Below are 27575 nucleotides of genomic sequence, written 5' to 3'. Positions count from 1 at the left end.
ATATCACACACAGAAGTCTGGGGCTGACCTTTTCAGGGGGAGGTTTTGGCTTTCCTGCACGATGAGGTCTACTTATGATTGGTCAATGTTTTTCAGGGGAGAAAGTAAATGCCCCCAGAGAAGAATCTCTACTAACATCCCCTTGGTTATACTGGAAATGAGCATAGAACCTTTACAAGCCAACATCAGAGGAGGGAACAAAAACCCTCAGCTCTGCAGCCACTATTCTGTAACATGCCCAACTTGGTGAACAGTTCTCTTTACATATTAATTACTATTTGAAACCTTCATAGCATATAAAACATAGAAGTATGACAGGTGGAAGTGGAGATGGTATCAGAGAGGGGAGGGCCACATGAGACACCATGATTGTCGTGGTGAAGGGCCAAACCAATAGGCTGAAATCAATTCTGCTGAATATGAAGATATTAAGTACGCTGAAATCCCCACACACAGCGCAAGCCCCGCGCAGCCCCCCCTACGCCCAGCACGAGCTCCCCCTACACGCAGCGCGAGCTCCCCCCCTACACGCAGCGCGAGCTCCCCCCCTACACGCAGCGCGAGCTCCCCCCCACTACACGCAGCGCGAGCTCCCCCCCCTCTACACGCAGCGCGAGCTCCCCCCCAACACGCAGCGCGAGCTCCCCCCCCTTACACGCAGCGCGAGCTCCCCCCCCCCCCCAACACGCAGCACGAGCTCCCCCCTACACGCAGCGCGAGCTCCCCCCCCTACACGCAGCGCGAGCTCCCCCCCTACACGCAGCGCGAGCCCCACACACGCAGCGCGAGCCCCCTCATTTTCCCCACTGTATATGGAGGCTAAGTATTTGCTACACTGCCGATTTGCAAGTTTTCCCACCTACAAAGAATGGAGAGGTCTAATTTTTATCGAAGGTACACTTCACTTGTGAGAGACAGAATCTAAAAATAAAGACCAGAATATAACATTGTATGATTTTTAAATAATTAAATTGCATTTCATTGCATTATTAAGCTTTTGATCACCTATAAAACCAGCAAGAATTCTGGCTCTCACAGACCTGCTAGTTTTTCTAAGGCCGGGGTCACACTACCGTAGAATACGGGCGAGTGTTATGTGAGAAAACATCACATAGCACTCGGCCCAGTGTTATACTATGGCGCAGCTCACATCAGCATTTATTTTTTCAGGCGTATTCGGCATACGTATATTCACACAGCACTCAGACCATGCGAGTGCTGTCCAATTTTTACGCACCGGTGTCCTTCGAAAAGCTGGCAATTCACGTGCTGCTACAGTAAAATCACACTGGCATGCAAGAATAGAAAAGATACATACAGTACATATAGAATACATAGATATCAGTGATACACATTATATACACCTGTTCACGTAATCAATCACACGACAACCTCTCCACCATGGCCCAGGCCAAAGAGGTGGCTAAGGACACCAGGGACAAAAATTGTAGACCTGCACAATGCTGGGATGGGCTACAGGGCAATAGAAAAGCATCAACTGTTGGCCCAATTATTAGAAAATGGGGAAGAAAAAACAAACAAAAATAAAACACAAGATGACTGTTAATCTTCCAGTATTCTAGGGCACCATGCAAGATCTCGATTCGTGGGGTAATAATGATTCTGAGAAAGGTCGGGAATCAGGCCAGAGCAAATCAGGAGTACCTGGTCAATGACCTGAAGAAAGCTGGGACCAATTTCTCAAACAGTACCATTAACAACATACTACGCCGTCATGGATTAAAATCCTGCAGGGCACGCAGGTTCACCCTGCTCACGCCAGCACATGTCCAGGACTGTGAAGTTCGCCAATGACCATTTGGATGATCCAGAGGAAGCATGGCAGAAGGTCAAATGGTCAGATGAGATCAAAATAGAACTTTTTGTTATTAACTCGACGTGTTTGGAGAAAGAAGGATGAGTACAACCCCAAGAACACCGTCCAAACCTTAAAGCAAAGTGGAGGGCTTCTTCTGCAAAGGGAACAGAGGAAAACTGCAACATATAGACGGGAGGATGGATGGGGTCATATATCGTGATATTGTGGCCAACAACCTCCTTTCCCTCAGTAAGAGCACTGAAGATGGGTCGTGGCCGGGTCTTCCAGCGTGACACAACCAGCGCTCCGTAAGAAGCATTTCAAGGTCTTGGAGTGGCCTATCCACTCTACAGACCTAAACCCAATAGAAAATCTTTGGATGGAGCGGAAACTCAATGTTCTCCAGCGACAGCCCCGAAACCTAAAAGATCTGGAGATGATCTCTATGGAGGAGTGGGGGGAAAATCCCTGCCGCAGTGTGTGCAAACTTAGTCAAGAACTACAGGAGACGTCTGACCTCTGTAATTGCAAACAAAGGTTTCTGTACCAAATACTAAGTTCTTTTTTTCTATTGAATCAAATACTAATTTCATGCAGTAAAGTAAAAATTAATATATGTAAAAAAAAATGGTACAATGTGATTTTTAGATTCTGTCTCTCACAGCGGAAGTATACCTATGGAAAAAAAAAAAAGTTGTGTACCAAATACTTATTTTCTCCACTTCTTACAGTATGTGCCCCACATAGCCTCCTATATACACACACACACGAAAATATCCCATACACATGAAAAAAAAAAAAACCATACCACATACTCGTCTCCTTGCTCCTGTGCACCAAGTCTCAGAAGCAGTATCATGAAATCATGTAGTTGTGTCTCCTGTCTGACACGCTGATTGGTGGAAGATGACCCGTCCGCCACCATTGTACTCTCTGATGTCTGCATCCTGAGAATGCAGTTGGCGGTGGATGGACAGCAGATAGGGGAGGTCATGGTGCGGCCCCTGGGCCACTGCGTCAGTGGCTGTCTCAGTCCGTGGGCCGAACAGGGAACTGCCAGAGGGCCGGAGGTGGCCCGCAGGTTGCAGTTTGCCAATGTGTGTCTGTATTAGAGAATATGGGTTTTCTTCTTCTTTCTCCTTTTACACTCCAGAAACACCAAGCATGCAAATGACTCGCCACTCCAGTCAATTCGATTTGCGGAAACAGCAGTGTGTTTTACAGCTCCCACAGACCTTCCATGAAGATGGCCATATATGAATATCAATTTTCTGGAGTGCTACCCAAGGATAAGGATAACTAAAGTCTGCCAACATCCCCCTGATGACCATAAGATGCATTATTAGTATTCACCCATTTCTGTCCTGGTGATAAGCATCAGTCCTGTTTTCTCTGATAAGGAAAATACATGTCAGGTGTCACACAGAGTGGGCTTTAGGTTGTACAACACAGATTTACAGCAAGCTGCTGGTACTCCTCTAAATTCAGCTACTTGGATTGTTGTCCATTCAGGGAAAGTCATGTAAATGGCCTCTCGCCTAAACTGAGAGCAGCAGGATGTAGTGACTGAGACCCTAATGACAGCGATGTGTCACTTACTGGACTGCTTGCTGTATTTTTAATTCCTGCACATAAAGGACTAGTAAACCTGAATCCATGTAGTTCTCAAAATTCATGAGCTCAGTATAACTTCACCCACATCACTGAATGCACAGGGTACACAAAAAGCTGTCATAGCAGTGTGGGTGGGGATAAACAGAGCTCAGCATTCAGAGAACTGCCAGATATGCAGCAGAGAAAACAGGGATTTTATTAAAAAAATGCAGCGAGCAGCCCAGTAAGGCCGGGGTCACACTAACTGACGCAAAATACAGTCCGTAGTTTACAAGCATAATACGGATGAATGACCCCTAAATAGTGCTCCGTATGTCATCCGTAAGCAAGGTGTGGTCGCGTATTTTGCGCATGTAAGCATCCGTATGTAATCCGTATGCTGAGATTTTCTCGCCGGCTTGTAAAATGGACATATAATGGAGTCCTATGCCAGGTTTTATAACACAAACGAAAGAATAGTTATAGACATAATATATATATATATACACATACATACACGTCATTGAGACACACACACATATATATATATATATATTTTTTTTTTTTTCACAGAGTTCTTCATAGCAGAATAGCCGCTAATTCAATTGCCGGCTTTTGTCAAATCATTCCCCAACCCGACATGAAATGACACATGGTTTACATACAGTAAACCATTTCATTTCATGTTTTGTATGTCTTTCATTAGTAATTAGATGAGGGTTGATGTGTAAAATTTGGGAGGTGTGAATTTAAGGGGTTAATTCGTTGTCAAAAAATGTTTGGGCTCCCGCGGTAATTTATCAATGCGGGAGCCCACACATTGGGTGCGTATTTCTCGCAAGTCACATCTTTTCCGTGTGTAATGCGTATTTTTTGCGCACCCATAGACTTGCATTGGCTTATTACGGGCGTAGTACGCTGACAATCGCAGCATGCTGCGATTGGCACGGATCGTACAATACGCCCGAGAAATATACGGCTGTTGGGAGCAAACCCATAGAGAATCATTGGTCCGTGTCTAATGTGTGCTTTTAAGGCCTCTCACTCGTCCGTATTCCTCGCCAGTGTGACCCCGGCCTAAGTGATAAATTGCTGGAATCAGGATCTCTACCTCTACATCATACTCCTCTCAAATAAGGTGGTAAAAAGCTGGTGAAAGACTCCCTTTAGAGCAGGGGTCCCAACCTATAGCTCGGGAGCCACATGTGGCTCGCGGTCCCAGGAATTGTGGCTCGCGACTGTCTGCCAGCTTGGTGCATTAGGTCCCGGTCTAGCAAACAGGTAGGAGGAGTCGATCTCAAAATGGTGAATTTTGTGAGTAGCCCTGCACAGAAGAACAGATCTGGATGCACATTTACTGGTCTTAGGGGTTTAGAGATATTTTAGGTATGGTACGCTGGAGGATGGTACTACCTGTTAGAGGAGGTGCTCAAAGCTGGATGTGACAGTGTGTTGGGAGTCCTTGATGGGAACGGGGGTATTGTGGGAACCCCTGGATCTCAGTGTACTGCTTTGGAGTGATTTCTGTGGAAAAGCTTTGTTTATCATTATACCTGTAATGGGGGCTTTGGTTGACACTACTTTGAAGGGGGTGGGAGCTGGATGTGGCTCGTGACCCTCTGTCTAAGCTGAATGTGGCTCTCAAGGTCAGAAAGGTTGGGGACTACTGCTTTAGAGGCTGCACAATTCTAAAGTTGAATAGCAAAATCGTAGAAACTTCATTGCAAGGCTCTCTCTGTAGTGAAAGGGTGAGCTTGTGCCTCTGTTTTTAGGCAGAAGGGGAAATGCTGGAATCAGAACTAAAGAGAACACTTTATCAGTGTGTGTAAGGGCGCTTTCACATAGCGGTTTTCTGCACGTTCATGGGTCCTGTCGGGGTTTGCACCCAAACACACACTCCTACCTGTAAAACAGGATCCGGATGCATGTGCTGATGGGGCCATAGGCTATAATGGTGTCAACAGGCGAATGTGCGCTCTGTCGTGCATTATTTTTGGGCGTAAAAGCCTACAGGAGGGGGGGACACCCAGGCGCAGTCTACTATTTCTGTATGTCTGCCTTAAGTAGGTGCACACACTCCTGAAAATAATGCACGTTCACTCTGCCGCCACCATTATAGTCTATGGCACCATCTGTGCATGACTGTATCCCGTTTTGCGGGGGGGGGGGGGTAATCAAATGCCATGTTGTGACAAAAGGAAAGAGCAATGTGAACGCACCCTTACGGAAACGGCTTTGTTTTTCTCAGAAAGCAAGGGCGAAATATAGTTCTCTGCCAAAGTTAAATGCAGACATAGATTTTCTATTTTCAGTACAATGGAGACATTTCAGCTTTACTATCAGATGTGTATCCAAACAGAGGACAAAGTGTGACTGACCACAGAACGCCTCCTATAGAGTAAGCCAAGCTGACAAAACTGCCCTAGAAATAGTGTTGGCATATCTGCGCCTTTGTCCATACTCAATGACTTTCTAATGTTTACTACCACATACCATTGTTCTGAACTATGCGCAGCCGTTAGTCAAAGGGATTCTCTGCCACATGCTGCCCTCTGCTGGAGAGTAAAGGCAATAATCTGAACTCTACAGAACATGCTGCACAGCATGACGTTGTCATTTCCACAAGAAAAACATCACACGCTGCACAATTTTTTTTTTTTCACCAGTAAAACTATGAACCCCATTATAGTCAATGGCGACCGTCGGGAAACTTGTGTGAGGGCAGAATTTCTAACGCAGGTGTGACCACAGGGTATAAATACACAGACTATTATTCGGTTTGCTTATGAAGCTAAAACATTGTCAACAAATCGCTCCTCATTTCTAATAGTTTTTATTACCAAGTACAAACTGCAAGTCACTTATCAGAACTTCTAGAGAGTCCTTGGAGGAAAAAAAAAAAAAAAAAAAAAAAAGTCCCTGACTTGTCTGCTGGCACGTTACCAGCCGCCATGTGGCACGTCAAAGGCTTTTTAACCTGATCTGAGTTTTCCCGCTTTGAAAACTTGATTTTCACATATAATGTAGAAACATCAAATATCACATGGATTTCACAGCGATTAGCAAGTTCCCTGAACGCAGCCTGCGAAAGATGATGGATGTTCCAAAAATAATAAATTGCAACTTTTCAGAAAGTCCCAAAATGTGGTGCAATTTCACTGCAGTCTCTTCTGGAGGATTTTCAAATAAGTCATCATGCTATCGCATGCTATCGGAAAAAAAAAAAAAAAAGAAGCTTGTTTTTGCCACTTTAACAGGTTTTTTCCCCATTCACCTTCAAGGAAAAAAACAGCATCATGTGCATGAGCTATAAGAAATGTTGAGACCATAAAATGCTGCGTTATTTGCAAAGAAAATGTGACATGTGAACCTACCCTTACTGTCCTGATAAATAAATCAAAGTCCCCGCTAACCAATATTCACTATTTTATTTGAACCCTTTTTTGTCTATTTTTTTCCTTTTTTAACCCCTTACTGCAGAAGCCAGGTTTCACCCCCCTCCCGCCACATTTTTCAAACAAGATATTTAATAATTGGTAATAACTCAAATGCTCCTTTCAATTCCAGCAACTGAGATAATTTGCAATTTTCAGAACTTGAATTTTTATGGTCTACTAACAATCATACCACACCAAATAACATTTACCATATATCTACACTCTACATCTGCATTACTTTTAAAAGCCCCTTTAGTTTTGTTAGGATATTAGAAGGGTTAAAAGTTTAGCAGCAACTTTTTTTTTTTTTTTTTTAAACAGACCTAATGAGCTTCAGCTTTGAAGTGACTTTGAAGGGCCTTTATTTAAGGAAACCCCCAAATATAATACTATTTTAAATTTGCACCCGTACAACTATTCAAAACCGCTTAACTGGAATTAATGATAGTGAAATGGACAAAACAAAATTAAAATAGACCCAATACAAACATTAGGATGAGAATATATGCAGAGTTACTTTGTCATTCAGGAGACAAAGGAATAAATCAGATCTTAAAGGATATAATATCTATAAAATGGCCTAGTATAATAATGTATCAAAAGTGAGAAGAAAAGTAGGGTGAACCTAAAAAACTACCATGCATAACTGAATATACCACAAAAAAGGCTCAGTTCAGAATAGAAAAAGAAGACAATCAAAAGACCTAGTGGCCACAAGTAGTAAAGGCAAAAAAAAAAAAAAAAATCCATATAAAAGTGAACCCGTCAACAGGATTTTGCTAAACTACAGACATTGTCATCTTGTACTGATTAAAATGATCCCTGGGGTGAAGAAATCTGTCTTGTGGTTCTTGTACGAATCCGTTGTCGGCTTGAAACAAACGGCTATCACCGGACCGTTATTTTGACAGATCCAGATAAGGCAGAAATTTAAAGGAGAGCGGAGAGAGAGCATATGTCAAGTTCCGCCGGTAATGCAACTCAATGGGGAAAAAAAAAGGATCCGCCAAGAAAAATGGCAGATCTGTTTTTTTTAGCAAAACGGCGGATTTTGACTGATGGTGTCAGACGGATGTGTGAAAGAGGCCTAACAGGCACATAAAGATAAAGTAAATAAAAGAGACTTGAATGATACCAGTGTGTAAACCCCAACACGTGTCTCGCATTTAGCTTCAATCTATGGGGTGCGGGGGGTCAAGAGGTAGGGTGGAAGCAATGTTTTTTTCTGGTAAGACTTACGAATTGTCGTTATAACGGTTCAGAAGAGGCACTCACGCAGGCAGAGCTGGAGGCAGGATGTGCAGGTTTTGACATCCAACATCACCAGTCCACACCCAAACTGACGCATCAAGGTGGAGGCTTGGAACAAGAATAGATGGATTTTGGTATTCACCGTAAAATCTCCTTCTTGGAACCTTCATTGGGGGGGACACAGGTAACAATGGGGGGGGGGGGTGTTGGTGTCACTAGGAAGCTGACACTAGACAAAAAAAAGGAAAATAGCTCCTCCTCAGCAGTATACACCCACCCAATGGCACAAAGCACCTCAGTGTAAAAGCTGTAGGAGAAGCAACCAAAACGCAACATATGTACCAACCGAACAACAAAAGGCACATAGGCCCAAATAAGTACTAACAGTTAGGGAAAGTGCTGTGTCCCCCAATGAAGGCTCCAAGAAAGATTTTACTGTGAGTACCAAAAATCCCTCTTTATCACTTCATTAAGAGACATATTTAAACATGGGACGTCCCAAAGCAGTCCTAAGGATGGGAAACTGAAAGAATGCAAAGAAATCAAACTTAGGTCGGCCAGTGCGTAACCGCTGCATGCAGCACCTTCCTTCCCAGGCCTGCATATGAACCCTGTAAAACCTCACAAAGGTGTGCAAAGATGACCATGTTGCGGTCTTATAAGTCTGTAACACCAAGGTCTGATGGCAAACTTCCCAGGAAGCTCCCACCACTTGGGTGGAGCGAGACTTGGAAGCTGGGAGCCCCTTATGAAGACCTTCAGAGATGACAAATAGGGCATCAGAGTGGCGAAAGGAAGCAGTCCTTGAAAGGTTGTTCGGATAGCCATTACCAGATCCAACTTGTGGAGGGATTTTTCCAGGGGATCGACCAGAGAGGGACACAGAGAAAGAAGGACAATTTTTTCATTAATGTGAAATGAATAAACCACCTTCCGCAAGGAAGGAAGGAAGGAACGGGTCTGAGAACCACCTCGTGCTGATGTAGAATCAGGAACGGAGAATGGCAGGATAATGCCACTAAGGGCTCATACTCACTTGCGAGAGACTCGCACTATTCTTGTGCGAGTCTCTCCCATGAAAACCTGGCACTGCCGCTGGCACTTAGAACGGAGCGTGCGGCTGCATAGAAATACATGTAGCGGCACGCTCCGGTCCGAGTACCAGCGGCAGTGCCAGGTTTCCATGCGAGAGACTCGCACGAGAATGAGTGAGTATGAGCCCTAACTCAGAGACTTTCCTGATTGATGTAATGGCAACCTTCCATGACAGGAGAAAAGACAGAATGTCTTAGATGGGCTCAAAAGGAGTGAGCTGAAGTGCACCAAGAACAAGATTAAAATCCCAAGGAGGATGATAAGGAGGAGCCAGGTGGGCGTCTCCTTGAAGAAAAGTCTTCACCTGGGAAAGAGAAGCCAGATGATTTCATTGGAAAAGAATTGACAAAGCGGAAACTTGACCCTTAAGGGTACTGATAGACCAGAGACAACACCCGCCTGTAGAAAACCCAGGATGGAAGGAAGGGAAAAGGACAGAGGGATCAAATTGTTGTCCTCACTCCACCAAAAGAAAGACTTCCAATATCTGTGATAGATACGCGAGGATGCTGGTTTTCTCGCCCTAATTATGGTCTGAATGATCTGACGGTAAAAAACAGCCTCCCACAGGACTGCGGCCTCAACGGCGATGCCGTTAAACCCAGGGAGACTGCACTCTGGTGGAAAAGGGGGGCTTGGGAGAGAAAATCTGGATGGTCTGGAAGCCTCCAGGGGGCGTGCATGAGCATGTTCACTAGCCCGTGTACCAGGCCCTTCCGGGCCAGTCTGGAGCCACCAGGACGACGGGAATCCCTTCCGCCATTATCTTTTCAATGACTCGGAAATCAGGTGGAGAGGCGGAAAAACAAAAAAAAGGTAGCTGGAATTGGGACCATGGAATTACTAGAGAACCGAAACCGATGGCTAGTGGAATTTGGTGACCTATTCACCATATCATGCATGTTGAAACCTGTATCAGACTCTGACTGGGATTCCGCATCCGACCCGAAAGCCGCCTCCGAGGAGGGGGCATGGGGTGAGGAATGCATCCTGGAGGATGCAGAGGGCCCCAGAGAACTGGAAGAAGAACTGGAAAGAGCCCACTTCCTTTGCGTCATACACGATCTGTCCCTGCGAAAGTCGTGGTCAGGTGCGAGCGAATCACCGTGAGAGGCGTTCGGAGCACTGGTGGTAGTAGACAAAGAGTCGCTCCGGGACCTGGACCAGGGACTGTGATACTTGTCAGGTCAGAGACCGACTAACATGGCAACAGCCCACTCCGGGCTGAGGGGTGTACTCTCATCCCCGGCGTTAGGGAGTTCCTGTGGGGCAGACATGGTGGAAGGACTGCAGAACATGGAGACAGGGGAAAGCTGACCTGAAGACTACCTTTCTTTTGCAGAGGGCACAGGCATAGTGAATCACAGTAGGCTTTGAGGGGCAGAAAGAAGCCTCTGTAGAGTTGGGCATAAGTCAAGCCTTGGGTATACTGCTGTGGAGGGAAAGGCCAAGAGAGAGCAGAGCCTACGCAATGCCAGCGACAACCAGCAGAAAAAGTCTTAGTTACCGTAAACGGTATTTTTCGGAGCCCATGACAGCACCACCGTTTACAAAAAGGTCACCAAAAAAGTCCCTAAGAAATATCTTTAACGTGCGTCGGGGTGAGGGGACACCGAGCGGACACACTTCACCTGCCTTACCGGTAATTACCTTAAAGAAATCTCTTAGGGACTTTTTTTGGTAACCTTTTTCTAAACGCTGACTTATAGACACCAATTAGTATTTGGCCCTGTTTACATGTGCAAGGTCCAGTGTACCAGGCTCTGAATTTTCTCATTTAAGGGAAAGGACCTATGCCTCCTCTGATATAGTCCCTCAAACATGATGTCTTGCACGGAACGCTCGTTCTGGACTCTGCCACCCCCATTGTTCCTCTGACTGCCTTTACTAATTTGTCCATGCGGCCTAAGGGGAAGCAGAAGCGGTCAGAGTCCTCCTCCAAGGAAGAAGATGAAGGAGATGAGCTGGAAGAATCATCATTCCTCATGTAGTCAACAGAGGAGTCCAAATCCGAAAAGCCCGCTTTATGATCTTTCTCCTTCCCTTTGGAACTCACTCCCTGGGATTTGGACTTCATGAACTCCCTCATTTCTGTCCTAATGATCTACTTCAAACTTACGGCAAAGTTGGGCATCTCTTCTGCTACCTGTGGGGGGGTGGGGGGGTGAAGCATGAGGTAATGTATCTTACTCCAGTATCTGATGGTTCCCCCGCAGACCCCCCCGCTGGGACACAGGGGTAACAATCTTTTCGGACAGGAGTCCGGCAGGGGGCATCTACAGAAGGCACATTCCTTGTGTCTTGACTTTTCTGTACATTTCTTCCCCTAGTAGGACAAGAAAAATAAGGAGAATACTGCATCACTGAGTGAACAATAACGAAGATCACTTACCAGTGTTTGCAGTAAGTAGGTACCGGATCACGAGGGGGGCATATCTCAGTCGACGCTGCTGACCCGTCCACTCTAGAGGATCCCCATCAGGGAAAGGAAGCCAAGTGATGTGTGGGAGAGGTGCCTCCCTTTTGTATCTGTAGGTTTCCTGCCCCTGAAGGGCGGATCCCCTCTCTCGTGGTGCTGTCATGGGAGACCAAATAAACTGTGGATGGCTGTGTCCCTGTGTAGAGGTGTCCGCAGGACAGATGCAGACAGCGCAGGATATGGCGGTATAACAATCTGGACAGCCAGCTGCAGAGGCACAGAAGTGGATGTAGAATCGGCTTGTGTCACCGCACGTCCGATGCACTGCGGAGGGCGTGTGGTCTACCGGCCAGTAAAGAGAGAAAGTAAGCATCCTATTGGCTGTCACGCCGGCCGGTAAACATGAAAATCCCCCTCCGATTGGCTGACAAGCCGGGGACGTGAACAGCCAGGAAGGGGAAGCTCCTTGATAACAGAGTCGAACAAGCGTGGCCAGACTAAGCAAGGAGAGGAGGAAGAAAAGAGACCTCCTATTGGCTAAAAAGACCACATTATTCAAACGTGCAACGGTGACTGGCCATAGAAAGCAGGGAAGAGGTGAAATCAGCAAAAGGAAAGGGTGTGTCCGCAAGCACTGAGACCGGCCATGGGAGAAATGGCCGCGGCTGTGCCGGTTTATCACCCTCTACTAACATCGCCCTGTTCCGTATGAGATGAAGGGACAGTGTTCCCAGGGTTGATGCCTGCAGCTGCGGAGGGAAAGGAGGGAGATACACCTGTGCGGTGAGTCCCGGTCCTTCTGCAGCCATGAGGATACCTTCAGGAGCCCTCGGGTGGGTGAGGGTCACTAGAATCAGAAATCCTTCTTCCAGCACCGTCTCCAGACAGTGCAGAAGACTGTCAACCCCTTACAAGAGGGAAGGCCACAGCTGGTGACCACCATCTTCCTCTCAGCTGTCTCCGAGGAGACGGGTGGGGTGGGGAAAAAGGCAAGAAGAGGCCACCGGGAAATCGGGAATCACCCTGAAACACCCCTGAAGGGTCACCTGTCAAGGGGATTAGGTCCTGCCTTGCAGGTCCAAGAGTGGGCAATGTAGGTGACACCACACTGCTCTCTCGGCCGCCTAAATAAGGGAAAACAGGATGAGAAATTACACCGTTACGCTAAGAGAAAGGAACCTGAAAAACAAAAAGGAAAACATTAATAAAAACACAACAGGAAACCTGAAAAAGGAAAACTGCAGATCTGGGATCAGATCCTGTTCCGCCTCCTACTGACACCAAGCTTAACCCCTGTAGGTATTTTTGTGCTTTCATTTTTCTCTCCCCTTCTTCCCAGAGCCTTAACTTTTTATTTTTCCATCAACATGACCGTGTGAGGGCTTGTTCTTTGCGGGACGAGTTGTACTTTTAAAGACACCATTGGTTTTTACCATGTCCAGTACTAGTAAACGGGAAAAAAAAAATCCAAGTGCGAAAATTGCAAAAAAAAAAAAAAAAAAAAAGTGCAATCCCACACTTGTTTTTTGTTTGGCTTTTTTTTTACTAGGCTCACCAAATGCTAAAACTGACCTGCCATTATGATTCTCCAGGTTATTACAAATTCATATACACCAAACACGTCCAGGTTATTTTTATTTTATCTGAGTGGTGAAAAAAAAAAAATTCCAAACTTAAAAAAAAAAAAAAAAAGCGCCATTTTCCGATACCTGTAGCGTCTCCAGTTTTCGTGATCTCGGGTTGGATGAGGGCTTATTTTTTGCGTGCCGAGCTGACGTTTTTAATTATACCATTTTGGTGCAGATATTGTCATGTCCGCCATGTCTGTTTTGTCTTAAGAACTCCTGGAGCGATGTGCATGCGCATATCTTGTCTGCTATCCTGTTTTGCCCTTAGAACAGTGTGCACACTCACCTCATGTCTGAGCTGCAGGATGCCTGCGTTTCTGCTCTGCCTTCTGCAATCATCTCGTCATGTCTGAAATGCTGATCATGTGACCTTTCCTAGGATCCTGCACTGTTTGGTTCTGCAATCTCGTCATGTCTGAAACGCTGATCATGTGACGTTTCCTAAAGATCCTGCACTGTCTGGCTCGGCAATCATCTCGTCATGTCTAGAACTATGATCATGTGACCTGTCTAGGTTTCAGCACTGATTCTGCAGTCGTCTCGTCATGTCTGGATCTCCGATCATGTGACTACGCTCTGCTATCCTGTGGATCTCAACCCGGAAGTGCTCCCCTGGTCCTGACCTGGAAGAGAAGGAGCTATGCCCTATATCAGGCCGCCCCTTCCTATGCTCAGGGCCTGAGTATTGTGTGGTGTCCCTGCATGGCTGCTTGGTCTGTGGGGCGTTCCCTTTATTCTGTGCCCTTGCACTCTGCTCTGTCGTGTGTCTCTGCACACGCTCCGTGCTCGTATTCCGTCTTGTCTAGTGTTTGTCCTTCGTGCCATGTTTTGTCCCTGCTCTGCTTTGCCCTGTAGTCCTTGTTTGCTGATTCTGTTCCGTGTTTCTGTCCTCGTGTCATGTCTCGCTCTGCTTTGTGGCTTCATGTACCCTGCCTCTGTCTCTGTTCCTGGCGTGTCCTTACACGTGCAGGCCTCCGTCTCTGTACCATGTTCCTGACGTGTCTCCTCACACGTGCAGGCCTCCGCTCTGATCCTCTCCCTGGCGTGTCTCTACACGTGCAGGCCTCTGCTCTGAACCTGTCCCGCCTCTCTGCACGCGCAGGACTCTGCCTCGCCTGTCCCTGGCGTGCCTCTCTGCACGCGCAGGACTCTGCCTCGCCTGTGTATCCTGTCTAGTCCCAAGGTCCTTCCTTGGCCCGGCTCTGGGCTTCTGCCTACGCTCCGCTGCTAGACTGTCCCTGGCATGCTCTTTGCATGCGCAGGTCTCTGCCTAGTTCTTTGTATTGTCCCTGATGTTTCGTGCGCCCTTGCACATTTCGTACTAGGCTTTGCCATGCTGTCTCGCATGTGGCTCTGTCCTGTACCCTTTGCCTAGCCCTGCCTTGTGGCTCCGTGCACATGCCTCATTGCCTGTGTCTACCTGGTGTGCCTCTAGCCGTGCCGCCTCTAGCCGTGCTCGCCTGTGTGCCCCAGCCGTGCCCCGTCCAGTGCTATAGTGGTCTGGCTGCGTGGCCCCGCAGCGGTGCCGCCTCTAGTCGCGCCCGCTTGCAACTGCCATCGTCAGTACCACCTGCCGGTGCCCCCAGCCGTGGTCTCTGTGCTCCCTTGCACTCACACTGGTTCTCGCACTGTGCCTTTTCGTGCTACTCTTGCACAAAGCCTTTGTCTCCTTTTTGCTCCTTTCTGTACCCTAGCTTGCCTGCCGGATTCCATAACCTGCCGACCGCTGCCAGAGGTCCGGACCTAGATGACTGCAGCCTGATGTCCGGAGCTGATGTCCGTAGCCAGATACCTGGACCCTGTCGGTCGATGCCAGCATTTGGATTCCGATGCCACCGTACTGTGCCTCTCCCTGGCATGCCCCTTGGCATGCGCAGGCCACAGTCCTGTGAACCTGACCAGTCCCTGGAATGCCCCTCGGCATGCGCAGGTCTCTGTCCTGTGAACCTGATCCTGACGTGTCCGTTGACACGCACCATGTCACTAACTCTTGTTTCCTTGCATGGAACCCTGGCTAACTTCTGGATGTCCGGATCCTGCCGATCACCCTCTGAGCTACAGACCCTGATGCCCTGGTTGATCGTGGACTGTTGTCCGGAGTCCGAGTACCATCTGCACGTTCCATGCCTGGACCTCGGTGTGCCATTGCACGCACCCTGTTTCATGAACTGTGTGTTCACGTTTGCTCCTGTTGCACCCTGAAGAGTTCCTCAAGTCTTGGACCTCGGCGTGCCCTTGCACGCACCTTGTCTTATGTTCTGTGTGTTCACGTTTTGCACCTGTTGTACCTGAAGTCTTCCTGAATGAAGTTTCTTTGAATTAATGACTTCTCTTGCCTTGCCTTGTTTCCCTGAGCCGGCCGTCTGGTCCAGCTGCCGTGGTGGCTCACCCCCTTGGTCTTGCCCCTGACACTCCCTGTAAAGGAGGTGGTTCTCATTAGGTCAGCTCGCCCTAGGTGGGTGGGTGCCACGGCCCAGAGGGTCCACTCTTTCTAAGAAGAACGACTCAGCGTAAGCTGACACTCGTCACAGATATGATCTTTTTGTATTTTAAAACGTAATAGAGGCGATGATCAGTTCGCCTCTATGTAGTAGAACTATGTAGAGATTTATTTTCATCTGCTGAGCCTCTCCTATACCACAATTGGGGTGCACCAAAAAAAAAAATTGTAATAAGGGTTACCGGTAAAGGACTCATTTAGACGTTTTGCTCCTAGAAATGAACCCTCTGCGATATCCCATATGAAGTCGGAAACTATAATTTGGGCACAAAGAGCGCAATTTGACTTTTGGCGTGAAATTTCGGCTAGAATAGCTTGTGGAACTATGTCGCATCTGAAGAGGCCCTGTGGTGAGACAACAGCAGAAACACCCCAACAAGTGACCCCATTTTGGAAACTACACACTTCAAAAAAATTCATCTATGAAAAAAAAAAAGTAAATTTATCCGATAAGATATATTACAAAGTTGATATTGATGTATGGAACGAAAATGATGGTTACGCTTAAAAGGGAATCTGTAATCAGGTAATCTGAGTACACCATGATGTATGAGCAGAAACCCCGTTTCCAGTTGTGTCACATACTGGACCTGTATTTTGCCGTTTCACTGCGATCACTGTTTTATCAGCAAGAGATTATTGCTACAGGACAACTGGCCTCGTGCCTCCAAGTCCAACCAAGCTTCCAGCACCAATTAACAGTTTTATATCCCAAAACATTCTACACAGCAAGCTGTGCTGTGGATGGAGTTATACACAGCTCAACAGCTGAGCTCTGTAGCAACAAAAACTGTGATTCTATCATAACTAAGTGATACAAACCTGGAATCAAGGTCTCTATCCCTAATTCATGCTGCTTTCATTACACAGCAAAAACCTGCTGACAGATTCTCTTTAAATATTCATAATTAGTAAACGGATTTATTTCCCCAATTTGTTTATTGAGCTCTACATACAAAATAATGGTTTACCCCTTTAACTATTGTATAATTCTAGTAACGGTAAGATCACATTGCTTTGCACTGTTTGCAACATGTGTGTGGAAAACTGCCGGCGCATATGTGGGAGTGGTGAAGATAGTGTTCCAGTCTCTGGCACCCCAAGTGGCTAAATGTATCTTACAGTAATGCATGTTATCTGAGAGCAAATCTCCTGCAGCTGCAGTATAACCCAAGGCCCCGTCACACATAGAAATCTCGCCAGCGAGATCGCTGCGGAGTCACAACTTTTCTGACAACAGCGATCTCACCAGCAAGATCGCTGTGTGTGACAGCGCTCAGCGACCGCCCCCCCCTGCCGGTATCGCTGATCGCTGCAAGAAACCTCTGGACATTTTTTTGGTCGCTGATCTCCTGCTGGCCAGCACGCATCGCTGCGTGTGACAGGCGGGAGACCAGCGATCAGCTGTACTAGGATGTAAAAAATAAAATTGTTCTCACCTTCCGACGTCCTGCGCAGCATTCCCGCCTCTCTCCACGCTCCGATCCCAGTAATCCTTTGCAAGAATGACCGTGAGAACGGACGTCATCGCGGTCATTCTCGCAAAGGATTACTGGGACCGGAGCGTGGAGAGAGGCGGGAATGCTGCGTGGGACGTCGGAAGGTGAGAATAACAATATTTATTTTAATTCTATTTTTTACATGATCCATGGCATCAGCGCTAACGAACACAGCGATGCCACGCGTTCGGCATCGCTGTGCTAATCGCTGGTGAAGCTGTCTGTTTGACAGCTCACCAGCGATCACATAGCGACTTACCAGCAATCCTGACACGTTGATATCGTTGTCGGGATCGCTGGTAAGTCGCTATGTGTGACTCCAGCTTTATACAGGGTTAACTGTAACGGCCAGCCCAGATTGGGGAAGGGAATGGAGGGTTAGTGTGAGGAACGGTAAGTGTATGCATCACTTCCAGAGAGTGTGATGAAGTTTGCAGAGGTCTAGTGCAGTGGGCTGCTGGGACAACATGAGTCTATTACTAGGGGCAGCAGAATGCCATACAAGCATTCTGTGTAGACTCGTACCTTGGTCCTGGAACCTCAAGGCGGGCATCAGGGCTTTCATATGCAATCTCTTGCCACTTACACCTAAAGAACATCTCTAGAATCCGCCCTTTTCTCACCATGGAAACAAAAACCTTCACTGTCGCCCTGATCGACTCCCGCCTGGATTACTGTAACACTATTAATTGGTCTCCCCCTCATTCGACTTTTTCCTCTCCAGTCCATCGGACGTCAAATCTTCGCCAGTTGCTACACTGGCTGCCCATTCACTACAGGGTCCAATTCAAAGTACTTGTTCTCAACCACAAAGCTCTCAACAGTGCGGCACCCCCTTACATCTCCTCCCTCATTTCTGCTTATTGGCCTAGCCGATCGCTGTGCTCTGCAAACGACTTTCGACTAACCTCTGCACTAATCCGTACCTCCCACTCCCGTCTCCAAGACTTCTCCCACGTTGCGCCAATCCTCTGGAATGCTCTACCTCAAGAAATTAGGACTATCCACAAATTGTACAGTTTTAGGCGCTCCTTCAAAACACATTTGTTCAGAGCAGCCTATCAAGTACCCTAATCAAAGTCATTTTACGTGTAAGTGTAGCCCATTCACTATCTCCATCTATCCCCCACCCCCTCAAGATAGCTGTACCATCATTGTAAATACACACCTGTACTTTGTAACTCCCCCACCTCATTGTAGATTGTAAGCTCTCACGAGCAGGGGCGGCTTATTTTGCTTTAATCATTATATTATTGTTAATGTTGTTACTTATGACTGTTGTGTTTGAAACTGTTTAACTGTAAAGTGCTGCGGAATGTTGGCGCTATATAAAAAAATATTTTATTATTGGCGTACTCAGGAGAAATTGCACAACAAATTTTGTGGTCCATTTTCTCCTGATACCTTTGTGGAAATAAAAAAAAAAAAAAAAAAAAATAATTGGTTCCAAAGTAAATCTATGAAAAAAAAAAAAAAAAAGTAAAATGTTCATTTTTTCCTTCCACATTGCTTTACTTCTCGTGAAGCACCTGAAGGGTTAATAAACTTCTTGAATGTGGTTTTGCACACTTTGAGGGGTGCAGTTTTTAGAATGGAGTCACTTTTCAGTATTTTCTGCTATATTGACCCCCCCCAAATTCACTTCAAACGTGAGGTGGTCCCCAAAAAGAATTAAAAAAAAAAAAATGGTTTTGTAAATTTTGTTGGAATAATTAGAGTCAACTTTTCACCTTTATAACGTCCTAACAAAAAAAAAAAAAAATAATAGGCTTCCAAAATTGTGTTGATGTGAAGTTGACATGTGGGAAATGTTATATATTAACTATTTTGCGTGACACCAAATTTTTTTGAAGAAATTTTGCCACTAACATCAAGTACAATATGTCATGAAAAGAAAAACATTAGTAGAATCAGTGGGATCCGTTGAAGCGTTCCAGAGCTATAACCTCATAAATTGACAGTGGTCAGATTTGTAAAAATTGGTCATTAAGTACAAAATTGGCTGTCACTAAGCAGTTAATTAAAAAAAAAAATATTGATTATTATTTTCTTCTAAATATAGGCATCCTGAAATACAAAAAGGACACCCGAGGATATACCACTTGATGTGCATTTTTCCAACATAGCAAGTCACATCACCCATGGGATGCTATTCTCTGATCACTACCATTCCTGTCAATGTCCTGCCATAAGGAATGCAGAAACTATAAAGATTACTGCTACTTCAATTATTGGCTGTCATATGCCAAAAAAAAAATAAAATAAATAAAATCATCTTTGGGAAGACAAAAATGCCCACACTGATACAAGAGAATTAAAGAGATGAACCCTCGTGTTGTCCTTCACTGTTCCACTTATTTGCTACGTAAACCTGAGCCACCAAAGAATTCATACTAGGTCACAAAAGGCCTTGACGAGAAAGAAGACAACACAATTAACTGTCTTATTTACTAAGATTTATTTCTTGTATTGACAGTACAGTTTATCACTCACATCAGTCTTTCTACATAAAAAAAAAAAAAAAAAAAAAAAAATCTTAAAAATACACTCTTGGCGAAGTATTGTGTGTTACTTTATCATCATAGGTTTTAGTTTTCTCTGATTACTCTACAGATACCTTGTTCACATAATAAGCTATGACAAACGTTAAGTAAAGGCTGTGGTCAGAGAAACAGGGCGGATTACCTGGAACTGCAATTGATCTCCACCCAGCCTAGCTTCCAACATATGTGAAGAAGAATGCCACCCACTAAAGTCTGCCACCTACAGAAAAAAAAAAAAAAAAAGAAACATAAAACGAGCCATGCCAACAAATCGAGTAATTAAGCATCATTATAACTGGCCTATTAAAGTGAATCCGTCACTAGATTTCACAATACAAGCTGCGTACATTGAAGTAGCACTCGCACGAAGATTTTCTTTTTCATTAATATGTTTATGAGCATGTACTGCAGTGTGATAATATACTAACCTACTACGCCTTCTCCAGGATCTAGCGTCATTCTGCTCCTCTCCTCGGTCACCTCACTTCAGACAATCCAGCACTATATGCTCCATGCGTGAGCCGGAAGCCTCTATAATATAAGTCTGAAAAGCCTCGTTCTGATGATCCACATACTTGTATTGTAAAAGCTACTTCCAAGTCACAAAGGACGAAGTATGACCTGGATAGTCTACAGAGCGGTGATGTCACTGAGAAGCGGAGCAAAACAGCGCTGCATCCTGACTAAGGCAGCAATAGGGGAGTGCTTTTTAAATAAATAGACCTCTTATAAAATGATCATCAGGTCTAAATTCAGCCAAACTGCGAGCTCAGGAGTCCAAGAATATTCAACCTCCACCAAAGAAGCCTGACAGACAGCTGCAGCTTGTACTGAGCAGTGAAAGATCTCAGCAGCAGGAGGGACACTGTCAATTAAACTAAGGGAGTAAAGATGTAGGTAAAAGGACTGTTTGTTCAAACTAAGTGCCACTTCACATTGCACAAAGGTGTGGCCAATTAAATACACCTTCCTACCTGCTTGTTTGCCTTCCATCTCCACTCCCACTTCTCTGATTAACAGCTTTGACTTCATAGGCTAAGAGAAGGGAGGAGATAGAAGAAAAGGTGTATAGAAATGTTTGGCCACGCCATGATGCACCGAGCATCTGTACTTGGTTTGAACAGCATTCTGAGCTGACAGAGTCCCTTTAAACTTTTAGAATGGATGCACAATAGTGATGAGCGAGCCAGTGTGCTCAGATAAGGTGTTATCTGAGCATGCTCAAGTGCTAATAATATTAGAGCACGCCGAAGATGCTCTATGTTCCAGTCGCTGTGGCTGCATGTCTCACGGCTGTTCGACAGCTACAAAACATGCTGGCATTGCCTGTTTCTAAGGCAATCCCTGCATGTGTTGGGTTGTCAAACAGCTGCGAGACATGCAGTCGCGGTGACTGGAACATAGTATCCGAGCAAGCCGAAGATGCTCTATTAGCACTCGAGCATGTTTGGATAACACCTTATCTGAGCACGTTGGGTCATCACTAATGTACAACCATCCCTCAAATAATAAACAGCAGACACTCTCAATTAATGGCTTATAGCCAGGAAAACAAGTTATTCCCTATCTATAGGACAGCTGGGACTCCCAATAATCCCAAACTCATGGCTTTGTACCCTTGGTTTGAATGGAGCAGGGGGGTGTCTGCGCAATTTCCATTACATTCAATGTCTATGGCAGTGCCAGAAATAGAGACTGAGCATGCGCATCTCCACTTCATTCAAGAAGAATTCTGATCCTGGGGTTCCAGTGTCCCAGCAGTCAGCAAGTTATACCCTATCCATGGATATGGGATAGAGGGTTATTCCCCAAAAATCAAGTTTTATGCTCATTTATATCAACAACAATATTACAAATTGTACACACAAATCTACAATGTATGTAAGGGTTCAGTGTCATCTGCTGAGCATAATCCTACAGGACATCTAATAGGATTGACTGCGCTCTGATGGAAACCTTACATGCATTGAGGACTAGCATGTACAATAGCCATAAATGAGCTTGGAAGTTAAATGAGAGTACCGACTGTTCATCATTAGAGGTTACATTACAGCTGTCCTGCTGATAAAAGGTCATAAGGGGTAAAAGGGTGGAATTTATTCTCTATCTGACCCATTGCACAGCCATTCTATCATGGATTATCAGCATATGCACAGTATAATTATCAGGCCTAAGCTGTATAAAGATGGTAAAGGGAAATCTGGTGACCGGTACAGGTGACCTGAAAGGTAAACTGTATACTCTTTCATGTCCAAGATTCACTAGGACAATAATTGTACATTCCCACTGGGCAAAAAAATGCAGCGACCTCCACCCATTCCCAGTCAGGTAGAACTATAGAGTTACAGGTCAGTAACCTGAAGGCTTCAGTACACAAGATGCAGAAAATAACTACTTAAACAACATTTATTTAGCCAGCATGAACCCGCTTACAGAAAAGCAAGCATTGCTCAGTGTGGATGATCTCGAGTAGGTATCTCACTAACAGAATGACCCTATTGCGAAAAGTGGAGTCCACACTGGAAAGTTACATTTAATGCAAACACACAATACAATCTAATATCATAACTCTCAGGGACAATGTTAAAGGGGCGGTTTAATCTTAAGCTACAGGTCTTCAGTCACTCTGTTATTACAGACTTGTGAATCCTCACATCACACTCCACGCTGTGAGGATGAGTCGGGAGCAGCGGATATGTGACCACAAACATCCGATATTCATACTCCTGGCCACATTCCGACTAGAAGTGTCCAGCCTTGCTCATTGCAAGTGTATTAAGTGAAGCTGCAAGCAGTCTAGTTGGAGTGTGGCTGGTAGTATGCAAATCACATTCTTGCAATCACATGACCACCCAGCGCTGGTGAATCCTCCCAGCATGCAGTGCAAGCAATGTGAGGATTCACATGTGACTGCAGACTTGTGAATGCTCACATTGCTTGCACTGGGAAGATTTGCCAGCGGCAGGTGGTCATGTGATTGCAAGTGTGTAATTTGCACACTACCGGCCACACTCCAACTAGACTGTTTCCAGCTTCACTAAATACACTTGCAATCAGAGAGGCTGGACTTGTCTAGTCAGAATGTGGCCGTGAGTATGGCTATTGGATATTTGTGGTCACATGACCGCTGCTCCCGACTCATCCTCACAGCGTGCAGTGCGATGTGAGGATTCACAAGTCTGTAATAACAGAGTGACTGAAAGCGAACTCCCCTTTAAGAGTCAGAGATTTTCAGTGATACAAGTGCTTCTCACAAAATTAGAATATCAAAAAGTTAATTTCAGTTATTCAATACAAAAAGTGAAACTCATTATATAGAGAGTCATTACAAATGGAATGATTTATTTCACGTGTTTATTTCTGTTAATGTTGATGATTATGGCTTACAGCCAATGAAAACCCAAAAGTCATTATCTCAGTAAATTAGAATACTTTATAACACCAGCTTGAAAAATGATTTTAAAATCCTAAATCTTGGCCTACTGAAATGTATGTTCAGTAAATGCTCTCAATACTTGGTCGGGGCTCCTTTTGCATCAATTACTGCATCAACGCGGCGTGGCCCCAAAATTTTTGAATGGGCTTTTCTTAACAATCCTTTCAAGGCTGTGGTTATCTTGTTGCTTCTGCACCTTTTTATACCACAGTTTTTCCTTCCACTCAACTTTCCATTAATATGCTTGGATACAGCACTCTGAACAGCCAGCTTCTTTAGCAACAACCTTTTGTGGCTTACCCTCCTTCTGGAGTGTGTCAGTGACTGCCTTCTTGACACGTGGCAGGTCAGCAGTCTTCCCCATGACTGTGGAGCCTACTGAAACAGACTAAGGGTCCTTTATTAACGCTTAGAAAAATATTCAGAATTGAGAGTCCTCAGTAGTTGATAACTTTTAATGGCTAACTGAAAAGATGGTAACACATTGCAAGCTTCCGAGACTACTCAGGTCTCTTCATTCTTCTTTGTTATTAACGCTTAGGAAGCCTTTGCAGATGTTTTTTGTTAATTACTCTAATTTACTGAGATAATGACTTTTGGGTTTTCATTGGCTGTAAGCCATAATCATCAACATTAACAGAAATAAAAACTTGAAATAGATCACTCTGTTTGTAATGGCTCTATATATGTTTCACTTTTTGTATTGAAGAACTGAAAGAAGTTACATTTTTGATGATATTCTAATTTTGTGAGAAGCCCCTGTATTACAAGTGGATGTTTCATGCATATATACATACTTACCCTTGAAAAAGGGTAGGATAGGTGAATTTCAGAATAGACAGAACATACTGGAAAACAAAGATCAGGTTAATTTGACAGACACCAATGTTAAAACGCAAAGTCTAATAAGATACTAAAAAGCAAAAGACACAAACATATAAAATCGAGAAATAGCCCTAACAGTAGGTATTGTAAAAGTTAGGCCAGAGTCACACTACCGTATAACACGGCCGAGTATTATGCAATAAAACATCACATAGCACTGGGTCTAGTGTTGTTCTATGGGGCAGATCACATCTGCAATTATCTTCTCGTGCTGATTCAGCATGAGTGAACAATAGCAGCATGCTGTGATTGGCAGCGAGATTCGGCTCACTCTTACCCATACAAGTCTATGGGTGCAAGTGAAACATCGCACTGCACTCGCATATCACCCGAGTGCAGTGTGATTCATGCCGACACAGTCAGCAGAGGAGATGGAGGAATTACTTACTCCATCTCCTCCGCAGCTGTACTCCGATCCCATCATGCAAGAGGATCAGAGCACAGAGCACTGACAATCAACTCCTACTCGCAGCAGAGCAGGAGTCTAGTGTCATTAGCGCATTGGATCCTATACGCTACTGTGATCCCACCCTTACAAAGAAAAACATGTAGATATAAGACACAGTTCACACCTGCGCTTCTCATTTCTGTAATCTAGAAGAAGAGCGATACAAAAACAATGTCAGTGCTAGAGGCGAATGACCATAAAAAGGTTTGTTGTATGTCTGTCACTGTCATTTTACCACAATGAGAGTACAGCGGCTCCACTGCAGATCTGAGCACAGCCTTAAAGGAGTTATCCCGTCTAAGAAAATTTTACACTATAAAACTATAGTAGTTGAAATGAGGGGAAAAAAAAAAAAAAAAAGACAAAACTTAGAATACTTACGCACCCTCAGGCAGGGCTGTGGAGTCGGTAAGCCAAACCTGTGACTCCGACTCCAACTCCCACACATATTGCTTATATTTAAGTGAAAAATTTATTGTAGTACAATGTGAACCTCAGACATTTAATCATTTTTATGATCCAATAATCAAGATATTTAGATAGAACAGAATATATATTGGTGTACTACCCGGTTTTCATTCTTTTTGGTACAGATATGATATGGATAGACAGATATGGATAAATGGATAGATAGAGCAGATTTCTAATCTGCTTTTGCTATTGAAATTATCTATGAGCTCAAAAACCTTTCAGGTGATGCAGTTTTTTAAAAAGATGATCAGCTTTTGCAGCTAAAAAACGTATCCTCAAAAAAAACACAGGAAAAACGCTGTGTGTGAATGTAGCCTTAGATCAGGAATATAACAGCCATTTATAGGACATTTCATAACTTTCCCAAACTCCTATGAAAAAATATTCAGCACATCCTGCATTGAATTACTGTACCCAATTTATTATATATTTTAGGAGTCGGAGTCGGTCCATTTTATACCGACTCCAACTCCACCAAAATGAGCACCGACTCCGACTCCACGACTCCGACTCCACAGCCCTGCCCTCAGGTCTAGCACTGACCCATCACAGCTGCAGCCTTTTCTGCTTGCCTGCAGCGTTAACGTCACATCAGTGGCGGTGCTGCAGCCACAGGGAGCTCAGGTACTAGGGCTGTCTACACAGCAGCGTCACTGAGCTCAGCCAATGTCTGCGGCCTGACAACAGCGCTGCAGACAAACAGCAGAGACCTGCTGGCAGGATGGTAGCTGGGGTTTTTCTAGTGGAGAGTAATACTCTATTTCCCCCCCCCTTCTATAAACTACTGTAGTTTATAGCCAGGTTTTCAGAAATGGGACAAGGTATTTAATCAGCTCTTAACAGATGTATATGGCAGGTAGCACAAAAGAGTGTAACACCAGCCCCAAAGATCGGTGTGCAGGGTACCTGACAGGAGACATATAACACCAACCCCACAGATCAGAGTGCAGGGTACATGACAGGAGACAACACAAGCCCCACAGATCGGAGTGCAGGATACATATAACACCAGCCTCACAGATCGGAGTGCAGGGTACCTGACAGGAGACATATAACACCAACCCCACAGATCGGTGTGCAGGGTACCTGACAGGAGACATAACACCAGTCTCACAGATCGTAGTGCATAATGCCTGACAGGAGACATATAACACCAGCCCCACAGATCGGAGTGCAGGGTACCTGACAGGAGACATATAACACCAGCCCCACAGATCGGAGTGCAGGGTACCTGACAGGAGACATATAACACCAGCCCCACAGATCGGAGTGCAGGGTACCTGACAGGAGACATATAACACCAACCCCACAGATCGGAGTGCAGGGTACCTGACAGGAGACATATAACACCAACCCCACAGATCGGAGTGCAGGGTACCTGACAGGAGACATATAACACCAGCCCCAAAGATCGGAGTGCAGGGTACCTGACAGGAGACATATAACACCAACCCCACAGATCGGAGTGCAGGGTACCTGACAGGAGACATATAACACCAGCCCCACAGATCGGTGTGCAGGATGCCTGACAGGAGACATATAACACCAGCCCCACAGATCGGTGTGCAGGATGCCTGACAGGAGACATATAACACCAGCCCCACAGATCGGTGTGCAGGATGCCTGACAGGAGATATATAACACCAGCCCCACAGATCGGTGTGCAGGATGCCTGACAGGAGACATATAACACCAGCCCCACAGATCGGTGCACGGGCGTACGCATATGGCAGGACGCCGTGCACACGGATGTCTGACAGTCAGACACCGGAGCCGCTGACAGGAGGGAGCTCAGTCCGGGAGTTACCTTGTTAGTGAGGTAAAACGCCAGGTAGAAGCAGCTGTAGGTGAGCCCCACGGCAGGACCCCTAGAATACATCTGTCAGCGCATTACAGGTCTGTGCTGAGCGCAGGCAGCGCCCGGACTTCAGCCCACATCTACCTCCTGCACTGGCACAAGAAGCGATCAGCTGCAAGCTGCCATGACACCTCCACGTTTACCAAGAGCTGCACCAATCAGCGCAGGGGCAAGAGAGGAGAGAGCAGAGCAGGAGAGAGAAGAGCACGGACTGGTGAGCTCCCCCTACTGGCGACCAGCGTGACGGCAATCACCAGAGGAGCACAGAAGGAATGGTGTCTTGTGATGCGCCACATTTATCATCCACATCATTCCTGCGCTTCCTCCACATCATTCCTGTACAGGCTGTACTCCATCTACATCATTCCTGTACTCCATCTACAAAATTCCTGTACTCCATCTACATCATTCCTTCTCTCCCTCCACATCACTCCTGTGCTCCCTCCACATCATTCCTTCTCTCCCTCCACATCATTCCTTCGCTCCCTCCACATCATTCCTGCCCTCCCTCCACATCATTTCTGCCCTCCCTCCACATCATTCCTGCGCTCCCTCCACATCATTCCTGTGCTCCCTCCACATCATTCCTTTGCACCCTCCACATCATTTCTATGCTCCCTCCACATCATTCCTGCGCTCCCTCCACATCATTCCTGCGCACCCTCCACATCATTCCTTCTCTCCCTCCACATC

General features: G+C 45.5%; 1 protein-coding gene across 8 annotated transcripts in view; it reads right to left on the bottom strand.

The window, feature by feature from the left end:
* TMEM241 (transmembrane protein 241) overlaps positions 1-27081 on the bottom strand; it is a 177373-nt gene extending 150292 nt beyond the window's left edge. For 2 of the 8 annotated variants that reach the window (XR_012221269.1, XM_073550839.1), the window contains exons 1-3: positions 26832-27080; positions 24022-24068; positions 19927-20004 (exon numbers count right to left, since the gene is read on the bottom strand). Coding sequence is in view for 6 of the 8 variants with exons in the window: in XM_073550839.1 (XP_073406940.1) it covers positions 19927-20004; positions 24022-24068; positions 26832-26903 (197 nt within the window). In the remaining 2 variants the exon portion in view is untranslated. Of the gene's footprint in view, positions 1-13528; positions 15855-19926; positions 20005-24021; positions 24069-26831 lie in introns of those variants that run through there. The other 6 variants (XR_012221268.1, XM_073550835.1, XM_073550836.1 and 3 more) reach the window with 5 other exon arrangements.
* Between the last annotated feature and the right edge of the window lie 494 nt (positions 27082-27575).

The sequence above is a fragment of the Dendrobates tinctorius genome, unplaced genomic scaffold, assembly GCF_039654945.1.
Source record: "Dendrobates tinctorius isolate UK_male_01 unplaced genomic scaffold, ASM3965494v1 ptg000171l, whole genome shotgun sequence".
Taxonomy (NCBI): domain Eukaryota; kingdom Metazoa; phylum Chordata; class Amphibia; order Anura; family Dendrobatidae; genus Dendrobates; species Dendrobates tinctorius.
This window is presented reverse-complemented; position numbering and strand designations above follow the sequence as displayed.